General features: G+C 35.6%; 5 protein-coding genes across 6 annotated transcripts; 2 read left to right on the top strand and 3 right to left on the bottom strand.

Moving 5' to 3' along the window:
• Positions 1 to 2,159: 2,159 nt before the first annotated feature.
• On the bottom strand, positions 2,160 to 3,882 carry LOC6652858. Its single transcript, XM_002075489.4, has 3 exons — positions 2,971 to 3,882; positions 2,535 to 2,900; positions 2,160 to 2,452 (listed from the first exon to the last, which is right to left on the bottom strand). Exons 1-3 carry the CDS (start codon positions 3,058 to 3,060, stop codon positions 2,300 to 2,302), a joined length of 609 nt encoding a protein of 202 aa, XP_002075525.3. The 5' UTR covers positions 3,061 to 3,882; the 3' UTR covers positions 2,160 to 2,299.
• Positions 3,883 to 3,954: 72 nt separating this feature from the next.
• On the bottom strand, positions 3,955 to 5,526 carry LOC6652859. The gene is made up of 3 exons (XM_002075490.4): positions 5,478 to 5,526; positions 5,311 to 5,397; positions 3,955 to 5,251 (listed from the first exon to the last, which is right to left on the bottom strand). The coding sequence occupies exons 2-3, from the start codon at positions 5,390 to 5,392 to the stop codon at positions 4,236 to 4,238; spliced, it is 1,098 nt and encodes a 365-aa protein (XP_002075526.3). The 5' UTR covers positions 5,393 to 5,397; positions 5,478 to 5,526; the 3' UTR covers positions 3,955 to 4,235.
• Positions 5,527 to 5,710: 184 nt separating this feature from the next.
• LOC6652860 (DNA-directed RNA polymerase III subunit RPC9) lies at positions 5,711 to 6,448 on the top strand. The gene is made up of 4 exons (XM_002075491.4): positions 5,711 to 5,809; positions 5,878 to 5,992; positions 6,053 to 6,205; positions 6,273 to 6,448. Exons 1-4 carry the CDS (start codon positions 5,802 to 5,804, stop codon positions 6,414 to 6,416), a joined length of 420 nt encoding a protein of 139 aa, XP_002075527.1. The 5' UTR covers positions 5,711 to 5,801; the 3' UTR covers positions 6,417 to 6,448.
• Positions 6,449 to 6,459: 11 nt separating this feature from the next.
• Positions 6,460 to 7,415, bottom strand: LOC6652861 (density-regulated protein homolog). Of its 2 annotated transcripts, XM_047011663.1 has the most exons (4): positions 7,369 to 7,415; positions 7,116 to 7,244; positions 6,790 to 7,051; positions 6,460 to 6,709 (listed from the first exon to the last, which is right to left on the bottom strand). In XM_047011663.1, the coding sequence occupies exons 2-4, from the start codon at positions 7,230 to 7,232 to the stop codon at positions 6,525 to 6,527; spliced, it is 564 nt and encodes a 187-aa protein (XP_046867619.1). In that variant the 5' UTR covers positions 7,233 to 7,244; positions 7,369 to 7,415; the 3' UTR covers positions 6,460 to 6,524. The 2 variants fall into 2 exon arrangements, with proteins under 2 accessions (XP_046867619.1, XP_002075528.1); XM_002075492.4 differs by lacking the exon at positions 7,369 to 7,415 and having other exon boundaries at positions 7,116 to 7,337.
• Positions 7,416 to 7,604: 189 nt separating this feature from the next.
• On the top strand, positions 7,605 to 11,153 carry LOC6652862 (ubiquitin carboxyl-terminal hydrolase MINDY-3 homolog). The gene is made up of 6 exons (XM_002075493.4): positions 7,605 to 8,192; positions 8,391 to 8,524; positions 8,999 to 9,896; positions 9,979 to 10,138; positions 10,222 to 10,381; positions 10,793 to 11,153. The coding sequence occupies exons 1-6, from the start codon at positions 7,781 to 7,783 to the stop codon at positions 10,937 to 10,939; spliced, it is 1,911 nt and encodes a 636-aa protein (XP_002075529.1). The 5' UTR covers positions 7,605 to 7,780; the 3' UTR covers positions 10,940 to 11,153.
• The last annotated feature ends 1,648 nt before the right edge of the window (positions 11,154 to 12,801 follow it).

Raw genomic sequence — 12,801 nt, forward strand, 5'->3', positions numbered from 1 at the left:
TCCAACAATAATTAATCATTTAAAGGAATGCAAATACTTGAGTTGAACTAATTTATAGTATCTTGTCATGGAATGAAAAAACTTACAAAGGTATTGTATTATAGGGGTAGGTTAGAATCCTACAACTGAAGGCAAGTATGGGATTTTAATGGAATACCCATATATATCTGTTAGACTATGAGTGTGTTTAGCAAAAGAGAGTCCATTTGAGAGCAGCATGAAGTGTTTCCAAATGTATTTATACATAAAGCCACGAAAAATTCTTATAGCAGTTACATTAAACTGTCAAAAAATGTTTTTTCTGTAACAAGAGCTTAGAAAATATCCAAGTCATTCTGAAAGGTCTCTGTTTGCGGTCCATTGTTCTTATAGAGGCTATATACTTATATATAGTGCTTCGATCTGGCTGAATTCGAGATAAACAATGCCTACAGTGCCTTCTATAAGCTTGCCATGTTGTGTTTTACGGTCAAAGAGGATGAGGGAAGGACGAACATGGCTATATAAATTCGTATTGTCGTGCTGATTGAGAATATGAACAGGACGGATGTGCTTTCTTTGAACCAAAATTCATATATCTAAAGACCTTGAAAACATGATAGTATTAAACAGTAGTTCATTTTTTAATTTTATCATATGCCCAACTACGAAACCAGCTCAAATAATATAAATCAGATCTTAAAACAATATTGTTACGAAGAACCTTCATTTAACGCCTACAATTTGCAAAGTTTTTCTTCTATTTTTTTTCATTCAATAAATTTTTAATGTAAAATTATGCCGGATCGACGTAAAAGTACTCCTTATACATACCGAATATATTACCCTCGTTTACCTCAATAAATAGATTCTGGAAAGAGTAAACTTTACGGTTTTTTAAGTTTTTTCTTAATCTGATTTATGATTATGATGCCATCTTAAGTCTATATATGATGTATTTGAGGTCCCAACAATTTGATATACCTCTAGGAGAAGTACTGGGCACTCGATAACAACTGCGGAGAGGGATCTACATACTTGCCAGTTATTTGTGGCCCGCCATAACTGACACAAACTTTATTATTATTTATACCCTTTGAAATTTATTTGTATTTATTTTTTCAAGATTCCAACATTGTTAGGAGATCACAAAACAAACCCAAAAAAAAAAAAAGAAAACAATCATGCAATATGCACTCACATTGTTAACCATAACATTTGGCTTTTGCAATGAAATCGAAAATGAAAGCTATTTTTTAGGTTTAATTTAAGTTCAAAAATAAGAGTTGAAGCTTTCATATCGATGATTTTTTCAACGATCATTTTAAAAATAATTATTTTCGGTCCCTGAATGAAACGTCCAATAGACAGGAAAGTCAAAGTTTTTATATCAATTTTATGTAAACACAAGAAATGGTTGTTAAATTTCATATTTAAATATAAAACATAAACGTTTTTAAAACTTTCTTGTAACAAAAAAGGTTTCTAATTTTGGTTTTTAGGTATTAAGAAAATCAAACAAAATACTAGCAGCAATTTTATCGAATTTTTTTTTTAAACTTTAAACAAGTTTTATATTAACTTTTTTACGTAATATGACAATCATTTTTACAATAATTTTTAATAATTTATCAAACAAGCTAAGTATAAAAGGAAGAAAATCGGGAAAAACGATTCGCATGTAAATAATAGCAATACGTTTTTGCATATTATTCTAAGTTTCCTTTGTCATAAAAAAAGTTGTAAGATTTTTAAAAAATTCAGAGTTCTCATAACTGATATAATATAATAAAATTGAAAAATTAAACTATATGAACTAAGAAACAATAAGCAAAAGGTTAAAAATCTTTAAATTCAATCAAACTTAAGTCTATACGAATAATTGGTAAGAGAGAAAGATGGAGAATGAAAATGGGAGGAGCACTGCGAAAAGATAGCAATCTAGATTCTAGAAATTAAATAACTAAAAACTAGGGAATCCAAAACGATAAAATTATTTTCACCAAGGACAATAAAATCACGCGCCACATAATGAGAGCACGGCGCCCGATTTTTAAGCTTTTTGGCAAATAAATAAAGAAAACGTCAACTAAGTCGCATGAGGATTAATGGGATTACGGAAGAATGAAATATATTTGATATGTGTATGTACATACGTGTTGTATGTACGGATGTATGTATATATTTATATTCCATTTTTATTTGCAAACCATTAAGATATATGTAGATACGTAAAAGGCACTGGTGCCCTAGTGCTACTGTTAGTTAATGTGCTATATATTGTCTGAAGTCAGAAGGAATAATATCTTGCCGCATCTTCTTATTTTACATAAACCTTGCTATAAACGGCTGTACACGATTTATGCTTATCGATACTGAAATGAACTATAGCCTTAAGATCGCCTTCAATATCCCAACGCGGTAGATTTTTAATAATCAAATGATTGGTTAAATTGTTTAGTGTGTATATATCCTGTGGGGTGAAAGAGAAAGAGAAAGACCCAGAGAGGGGGGTGAGAAACTGTTTAATAACTTCTCTGAAAATCAATACTTACTCCCTGATCGGGTGGACATTTTATCTGGCCTTTTGATATTTGCATGAGATAAACATGCCAAAATTCCCGTGGATCCTTTAGAGATTCGCATAGATTATTCCTCTTGATTGTTATAATGGTTGGCATCCATGTACCACGCTCCAAACGAAACACTTCCACCTCCATCTTGATCGGGGCATTATGGGGAATATCCAATAGAACCTTTACATCACCACTCACATAGACAGTTTCCATATCCTCATCTAATGTGAAACTTAAATCACTCAAGTCGACAATATCATTCATTGCCAAATTTCCCATATCTTCAGATGGATCACAAGTGGCCAGCAAAGATTTCTCATCGCCAATGATCTCATAGACAGTACACTAAGTTGGGAACAAGAGCAAGAAAGAGGATTAAAATGTTTGCCAAACATATTTTTTTCTTTTTATTTACCCCAATGCTTGCCAGTCCAATGATGAGTCCTAACGAGACAAAGAAAACTCTGCTTAATGGCAATGAGAGAAGCATCATGATGCACTTCATCCAATAGTCTCATCTCGTACCATTTTATATGGCAATTTTAACTGTGTCTGAATACTGTAATTTAATTGGCGAGCAATTAGTTAATCGCCATTTATGCATTTTGTCATTTTAATTGACAAATTACAATACAACAAAACATTTATATTTTTTATTAAATTTCTGATCAGGCACCAACATCTAACCACAGAAACACCCACCCACCCAGTAGTAGGTACAGGTACATTGATTTCACTCCGATTTCAATTTAGATTCGGAATATGCAAGCGGCATAGGCCTCCAGCAAGGTCACCAGACGGAAGCGAGTGCAAAAAATTAACTATAACACGGACGGAGCCGGACTTGACCCTGGGCCACATAAAATAAAGCAAATACCCACGTCTATATGTATATGAATAGGTAGTTTTTGTGGGCCATGGTTACTTTTTTTGTGTTTTTGTATGTAGCACAAATGAAATATTAAATCGACGGCGGCGCCAAACGACGCCCGATAAGAGTATGTGGAGTAAGCCACATGCAATCCAAAATACGGGGGATGACAGATTATATGTATGTATATGGTGTCGGTTTTTTGTTGTTTCTTCATTTTTTTTTGTTTTGAGGGGGCCATAAACCGAATCAGAGAACCAAAAACAAAAGCACACCAAATCAAGTCAACCAGTCATCATCACGCTGCGCGTGGCCCGTTTAGCTAGTCTTGATGATTAACATGATTGTTGGATGCGAACACTGATAACGCTTCCAAGAACTTTGAACGCCTTCTTTTCTTTTGCCACATTTGACCTAAGCCGGTCATTCACAGAGCACACATCACAAGAGTTAAGGATGTCCACTGACCTTAATTTATCAGCAAGATCAATATCAAATCTAAAAACTATTTTTAAATCGGGTCATAACTACTATAAGTCTTAAGATCTTAGCTTTAATTTCGTTTTGTTTTTGTATATGTCGTGTGTTTGTATAACTTATTTTTTAATTACAATTATCAGTATCGGCTTATTACTACACAAATGTCATGGATATAGGTATTGCCTGTGATATATATGGTATACATATTTGTATATATATCAAAGGAGAACACATTTTACATAAATTCATTGGTCTACATATTAAAATTTTAAGTTTCTCTTCATTTTGTCTAATTAAATGTAGATTTGTTATTTGTGGAATGTAATTTTCTATTCCTTGTCAGTCTTTGTTCCATAAATAAGAACTTTGGCATAGACAGTCTTACAGCCTGAAATCTCAACATCTGTTGTATTGAGCATTTCTTCGATATAATTCTCAGATAAATTTAAATCTTTCATTTTCACCTCGTGACGGATGCACTGCTCCAAATGATGACGCTGAAACGTGCTATATGAAATCATTTGAGTTGGCTCTGATAGCTCTTGCTGCAGCTGATTCAATTGTTCGTCGTATTCCTGATTAGATAGGATCATGCGATTCATATTAAATACATATATCATAGTCACATGTTGGGAATTCGCACTATTTTCTGGTGTGCCATTGGACAAGGCACGCTGCTGCACAGCCTCGTTAATAATTTTGACAAAATCTTGATCACCCATGGCCATATTATCGATAATCACAAGATTACGTCCACAGTGTGAAAAATGGAATTTAGACCAAATTGTATCAATTTCCTCTTCCATATGATAATGCCAGTTTATCGCGTGCACATTCTCGCGCCAAGGAAATAGCTCTCGAAGCAGTCGAACAGTTAAACTTTTGCCCAATCCTGATGAGCCCACCAGGGCAATCGACTGAAATGATTGATTGTTGGCCATAACACGCTCCAGTTGATTTAAAGCAATGTCCTGATAAAGAACATGTCCCCGCAATTCAGTAAACATTTCACCCAAAGCTAATGAACCATCACAATAGTTCAACTTGTTATGCACAATATCTTGATATTGGTTTGTATAGCTCTGCAGGAATTTTGTCAGGCTCTGGTTGTAATACGACAGAGTGCAACCCAAGCAAATCGCAGAAATTAGAAGGAACAGGGCATGGCTTTGCCGCTTGAGGGACCACGGCATATTATTTGATTTGATGATTCCCCTGATGTCATTATCGTTGGCCTGGGAATTCTTTAACAGACGACGCAGGCGTCGACGATGAACTTGCCGTTGTCCATCGGTGCTGGATTTCCAATTCCCCATGCCGCCTGCAGCTGCATCGTCAAGTGGGTCTAATGCAAACACAATTGTTGTTCACTAAAGTTAAAAGATGCAAAGTCACTGTACTTACTAATTCTATTTGATGAACCACGACGCCGTGTTATATATGCGGCACGTTGTTTAAGCTTGTCTTTGTCCTTGTCCGTTGTCATAGCTCCTGAGTAATTGAAATAATTTCGTGTTTAAAACCGGTAAATGGTTTTTTGTGTTTTTCGAAATTTAGTGTTGAAAAAGTACCTGCATTTAATACGGCGCTGCCAGACTGTTTCGATAAACTATCGGTTAATTTAGCCCTCTTATCAGTAAAATCCAAAATTGTCCTAAAACAATTTTTTAGATATAGACATATAGATATTTCATTGGCCACTATTTAAAATTACAAACAAAAAATGTTTCCATTTACGAAATTGAGTATTACGCCATTATATTCATACGATAGTATAATCGTCTGGCCATATATCGATATTTCTGCATTCCTCGTTTATACACGATGTTTTTCAACTGGTGGCTGAGACAATTTGAACTATTCAGTGAAATAGGCTAAGTATATGCAAAAATAGCATGGAAATGTAAGTATAATTCTCACTATTGACAACAAATTATGAAGATAAAGGCATACTTATACTTTTCTAACCAGAGTCAATGCCACCCAGTCGTATCTGACAAATCTTGAGGTGATGCAGTTGCTCCAGAAGATCAAGAGTACCAAAAAGAAATTTGGCATGCGCAACTTAGCCACAGTAACTTACGAGGTACAACATTCAACAACTTTACTGTGAGAGAAATATTATTTTAATAAATTGCAATTCCAGGCCCTACAATACTTAGAGGAATCGCCGTGTAAGACCCAGACATGCGAAGCCATTACTAGTTACGTTAAAGATCTGAGCTCCTATCGCTTAAAGTCATATGAAATCCTGCAAATGGTGAATGATCCACCAACCAGTGCACTTCACACACAACTAGTAAGCTATCTTCCTTTGTTTAATCTATTCCTTGTAATTTGTATGTCCTTGTTTTCTCCACTAACAGCTCATAGATGATAACAAGGCGCCTCTGACCGATGAGCAGAATGGCAAAATTATTGAATTAACTTACAAACACTTCCATGGCCTTGATCCCGGACCACCATCAGTGGCTGTCGCCGAGACAACACAATCTAATAGTACCTCCTAAATCCATATGTATTTTGTTTAACATTTAATATTCTGTTTATATATATATTATGAAAAAAAAATCTTTATTTTTTTCCTTTTTTGAGAATATTTTGCTTGTGATGAATGATTAACGCTTCTGATCGCCCAAATCCTCAATAACATCCTCATCAATTTCAGCCCATTTTTCAGGTATGACATCAAAGAGCTCATCCTTTACATCTCCTTGGATAACAATCTCGTCATCACCTGTGACAGACGAGCCGCAAGCAAATTTGGTTCCAAAGAATTTTGCTGCTACTTTGAGATCAATATCTGTTTGCCGCCGCCAAGGAAAATACAGAAATTTAATAAAAAAAAGTTTTTTAAGAAATCCCTTGCAGTTGCTATCTTACCAAAGGTACTCAGGCCGGTAACCACAGTGACAGACTTCTTTTTGCCACGTGCCGCACGTGAGACACAAATTTTCTTAGGCACATCCTCCTTCTTTTTAACACGCAGCAACCCTTTGCCTCCTCGTTTCTGACGTTTTTTGTCATCATCTGTGCCATCAGCAGCTGCCTGCTCCTCCTCAATTTTCAAACGCTCGAAATCTTCGGGCATGTGACGTTCCAGCCAATCCTTGCACTTGTCATATTCTGGATAATATTCGCAATACTAAAATTGAAAGTGTGAATTGTAATAGAACGGGTAATATAGAATGTTTTTGGTTGTTGCTTACTTCTATGGGCATGGTGCAATGACCGCAGTACTTCATTATTATCGGATAGGTAACGCCATCGCGAGGTCCTAATTTAAGGCGATCGGCCACATTTGTGCTAGTTGTTTCGTTGGTCATTCTAAAATTTGCCTAAAACGTTTAATAAAAAAACTAATTTACTTCTTCCTTTTTTGACCGACTGCAAAACACTTTGCAATTGCCACTCGCGCGTTGAGTGCTGCCAGAAGTTTTGATATTTACGGTAAGACTTTACCTATCGATAGGAATTTCCAAGGGTCTCAAAAAAGTTTGGGTATGTTTGTAAAAACCTTTACCTTTAATTTAATAACACCTTTAATTTTAAAATCCCTTTAAATAGGACTGTCAATTTTCAAGGGTTACCTACCCCTCTTATACTTAAATTATCGATACCTACTATTGCATGCCCCTATTTTTTTTAAAAAATGGCAACAGTATTGTCCAGCTGACAAATATGTTTTTTTTTTTTTGCCGATAAATACCAATCGAATGTGTTTCACTTCGACCCCATACCTAACAAACAAATAAAAAAAAAATAAACGGCCTGAAAATAGGAAAATTTAATACTTAGATCGCAGAATAAAATTCAAAAACGCAGCCACCCACGCAACCACACAAACACCAGGTGAGAGAGTTGAGCGAGAGCAATGTCCGACGATATTGAACGGGAGCGCAGCTGTAGCGACAAAGTCAGTGGCAAATCTGTTGTCTCGCCAAAAGTTGCACTACCAGCAACGGGCGTTGCATTGGCGTCGGCAGCCTTGGAATCGCACAATACCGCATCGGCAACAGGGGCACCGACAGTGGGGGCAGCAGCTGCACCGCAACCAATATCAGTAGCAGCATCGGCGAGTGCACAGCAACAGGAATTACCTACCACAAGCAGCATGAGTGGAGTAGGAGTAGGAGCCGCAGGAGCATCTGTTGCTAGCGGTGAAGGAAGTGGTGGAATACAATTAATGCAGCCAAATGTGAAAGATATCCGCGAACTTCGTGATATAATACAACTGCTATGGGGCGACGGCGTGCGCGAAGATGTATTTAAGCGTTGGTCTCAAGGTAACTATAAAACCACCATACCCACCCTCAGCCATTAACTTCCCACTCCCACCTACTTGTCCGCCCAACCATTTGCATCTGCTCACTGATGAAAATGCGCGCGTTTTTCCTTTTTGTCTTCCCCATTTTCCCCTCGGACTCTATTTCTAGTGCTGTCTTGTTATTCACTTTATTGGTTTTGCATTTCTTTCTTGACAGGATTCGAGTTTAGTGATGTGGAACCGTCGGCATTGGTGCAAAAACAGGGCGGTCCATGTGCTGTGATAGCGCCCGTCCAGGCGTATTTGCTTAAGATAATTATCATGGATATGCCAGGCATCAAGTTGGCAGAGGTAAGAACAAAAAGGCAAGAGAAAAACTACGGCCAGATGGAGGAGCCACTTTAAATAGCACTTTAAATAGTATTCTTAAATATTAGTTTGTGGATAATGTTTTGCATCTAAATTTTCATGAACATCATGTGCATTCGTTTAAAGGACCAATTGCTTCTAGATTCTTCCAAAAAGCGCTGACAGAAGAAATCATTTAAGTGAACTTTAGCTAACATTGCCTTTCCCTCTAAGTTTCCGAATGCTTTGGTCGAGTGAATTGAAAATTTGAAAATCCTATTGGAGATGTTAAATGAGTTCTTTTAGTATTCCCGAGCTTAGTTCTCATTTGAGTCATGAAATTCTAATAGGATTTATTTAGAAACATGTTTTTATATACTTCTTGTCCTCCAATTAAATCATGGTATAGACACGATAGTAAAATCAATTCGACATGTACAATTAATTTATAAGTAAATATTTGTTGTTCCATTCCAGATATCTTCTGGAAAAAGCCAGAGTCTGCTTATTCAAGCTTTGTGCAATATATTGTTAAATTGCCAAACACGCCGATATCGTATTGTTCATCTATTGCGCCGATCAGTGTTGCCATCAAGCAATACGACTAGCAGCACTGTCACCACAACAGAGACGACACAAAGTAATCGTAATCCAAAGCCGAATCCCAGCTCTGCCGCTAGGATCACCAAAGAAAGTACGCCGCCGGCGCAACCTCCACCAATGTCGCAGGTCATAGCAGAGGAGGTGGCTGGTGGTTCTGCTGCCGGTGCTGGTGCTGGAGATGCAGCATACGATATTGAAATAGAGCAAGGTGTTGAGGTTACTCCAGCTTCGGTGATCGATATAATTCAGGGTAATAGCAGCGGCAGCGGCAGCAGCAATAGTAACAGCAATAGCCTAAATGACGATGATGCCACCGGACAATTGGACATGGATATAACATCCCAGCAATTCCATGAGCGTCTTCATACCATACATTTTGATGACATTAATGAGGTGGCGCGTTATTATACCGAAAACTATAGTCAACTATCGAATACGTTTGGCGTATTGGTCTTTATGTATTCAGTATTCCTTACCAAAGGCATCGAACAGGTTACTGCTGATATATCGGATACATCGGAGCCGCTAATTCATAGCACCTACGGCTATGGGGCACAATCGTTGATAAACCTAATGTTAACTGGCCGTTCGGTGGCCCATGTATGGGACAATGAGCAAGATGTTGGCGGTTTAAAATTGCGTGGCATTTCGGAACAAAGCGATATCGGTTTCATTACCCTAATGGAACAGATGCGCTACTGTACGGTGGGTTCATTCTTCAAGAATCCGCGGTTTCCCGTTTGGGTAATGGGCTCTGATACGCATTTAACAGGTAGGTTAATAATCCCAAAAAAAAAAAAAACAAAGAGTAGAGTGTTCTAAATTTGTTAACAATTTAAATGTTCTGTTTACAGTTCTGTTTAGCAACGAAAAGAGGCTTGTCTCAGCAGAGACACCATCCGAGACGGGTCGTCGAATTTTCAAATCTTACGATCCAGAGGGTAACAATTTCATATCAAGCACCATGCTTAGGGATGTTTTAGCTGCCTTGAATTTGGTTAGCGAGCCAGGCTAGTAAGTTCATTATAATATATTTCCTAAATGTGATCAATTGTCCCTGGATCATCTAAATTGGCAAATTTATATTTCATTTACAGTGTCAGTCTAATGCAAAAGCGTCTGGATCCTGAAAATTTGGGCATTATATTGCTAAATGCGTTCATGGATGAGTTTTTCCCACTCGAAAGTCGCTCAACACCGGATACTTTCGAATTAATGCATTATAATGGCATTCCTGGCTCCAATGAAGGCAACAAGGTGAGCACAAAGAATATGATAACAAAATCATACAAAAAATATATACATACATACATATATAAGACAAATGATAGTAGGCACAAATAATAGCCGTATCCATCCCAGTCTACGTTTGTTTAGGTTGTTCATGAACTGATGAAAGCAAGTAAAGCTTCATTTGACTGACATTCAAATTAGAATTCCATCACTTGTTTTGTTAGCTTACATTTAGTATGATCTAACTTATAGAACATTCGTCATTTGCTGAACAATTGAACTGCGTAGTAAAAGTGAGTCATTGTCAATGTATATACAAAAAAAAAATGGGCAATCCCGCCTCTATGGCATATATAGTTAACAATTTGGCTAACCCTTCTTCATTCATTTCGAAAGTGCAACAATTATTAACCTTTTTTTCCTTTACCAAACTAGGTTCGCTACTATTACGGATCAGCCATATTGCTCGAAGGTGATCTCAAATCCATATGCACCTCTAATCCCATGGTCACTTGCCTACAGACGAAATGGCCTAATATTGAAATAAATTGGCATAATATGCATATGCCATCATTGAATTGACGTCGTCAATAGAGGAACATACAGAGAGGGTGAAAGAGAGAGAGAGAGAAGGAGAGGGAGAGCGAGCGAGATAATGCAACAGAGTAAGGAAGAAAGCTCACACATACAAGAAAGAGCGTAATAGAAGGAAATAGCATGAGAGAATTTAAAGAGAGCGAGAAAAGAATCTAATAACAAAATACATAAAAATGCAAAAAAGAAAAACAAAAAGAATATCATAATACTAAATAATGAAAACACACACAAGAAGCGATAAACAAAAATAGAGAAACAGAAGAGAAACCCAAACCAAGGCGCAAACTGCACTTCTTTATTTTAAACACTCTAGTAATTGTTTGTGAATGATTTAATTTTGCAAAAAACAAAAAAAACAAAAACAAAAGAACAAAAACCACAACAGCAAAAAACCAACAAAAATGTATAAGTTTACAAAACTAAAAAAACCCACACACACAAAATGAAATGAGTTTATAATATATAAATTATTATAATTAACTTAAATTCAAAATGCAAATCATAGTTGCCATCTGAATGAAATAAGTGCTTAAAAGCAAAGGTCAAATTTCGATTATTTCGAATTTAATATCTGTATATTGTATCCTTGCATAGGTTTAATCCTTAATATATATACACACATAAAGATAAACTATGTCCGATTGTAAAGAAGCTAGTGAAATAGTTTCTACGTGCATATAATCATTTCTTATCGCCTATATGCAATTGTAAATCACAATAGATTATTTTTATTTTTTTTTATTCATTGTTCCTAATGTAAGACGCAAGAAGTCCGATGCACACACACTGAGAAAGAAAAATATGTACTATGTAATTAATAATTATCATAGCTAAATCGAAAGACCTTGGCAAGGGTATAATAAAAGAAAGAGAAAAATAGATAGAGAGAGAAAGAGAGAGCAAGCCAAGCGTAGTCTCACTCACTCACAACCAGAACACATGTATGTGAATGCATTAAATGAATATGCACCAATTTCAATAATATTTAACAAATGCATATAAAAAATTTATTATTTATATAAAAAATGGGCAGAAATACTATAAGAAAACCGAAAAATTTAATGATTTTATTGTTGAATTCAAAGAAAATAATAAAATAAATAACATACAATACTTAATACAGGCAAAAAAAGTAAATATTAAAAAAATGTATTTAAAAACCAATGATTCGGTTTTTTTTTAGTTTTCTTTTTCCTTTGCCCTTTTAATAAATTACATTGTAGTGTTTAAAACAAAACTTAATAATAATAAAAATACTACTTAACAGTAATAATAAAAATATTTTAAAGAGCATGCAAAAGCTAAGCGCCAATAAGAAGAGATAAATACATATATTTGCATATGTACATAAAGCTATAAATTAGGCGAGTGACAGAGAGAAAGAAGAGAATGTGGGGAAACGCAAAGCATTTCAGTAAAGAAACAAAAACTATATAGAAATTACCATTAATAATTCAATTCAACAAAAACATAAAAACAAAACAAAAAAAAAACCGAAAACAAAAAATAAACAAAATGATTTATGTGTAAAAACAAATTCTGTTCTGTTTCTTTGTGGGAGTTTTTTCAAATTTAAGTCTTTTGGAACATGAGTATAAATCAGATGGAGAAGACCCTAGTGGGAGATCTTGCCAAGAATATGTCCATTACAATTGAAGAAGATAAGCATTTTTGTAAGAAAGGATAATGTCATAATATCATACTTTAAACTCTTTCTTTCAAAACCATGTTTTTCAAATCAATGCCCATAATTTCTCAAAAACTACTGAACAAAAACTACCCAAAATAAAAATTCATTTTCAATCAATATTTTCAAAGTCAGTTACAAAAAATGGATGTTAGTATCT

Source organism: Drosophila willistoni, assembly GCF_018902025.1.
Source record: "Drosophila willistoni isolate 14030-0811.24 chromosome XL unlocalized genomic scaffold, UCI_dwil_1.1 Seg142, whole genome shotgun sequence".
Taxonomy (NCBI): domain Eukaryota; kingdom Metazoa; phylum Arthropoda; class Insecta; order Diptera; family Drosophilidae; genus Drosophila; species Drosophila willistoni.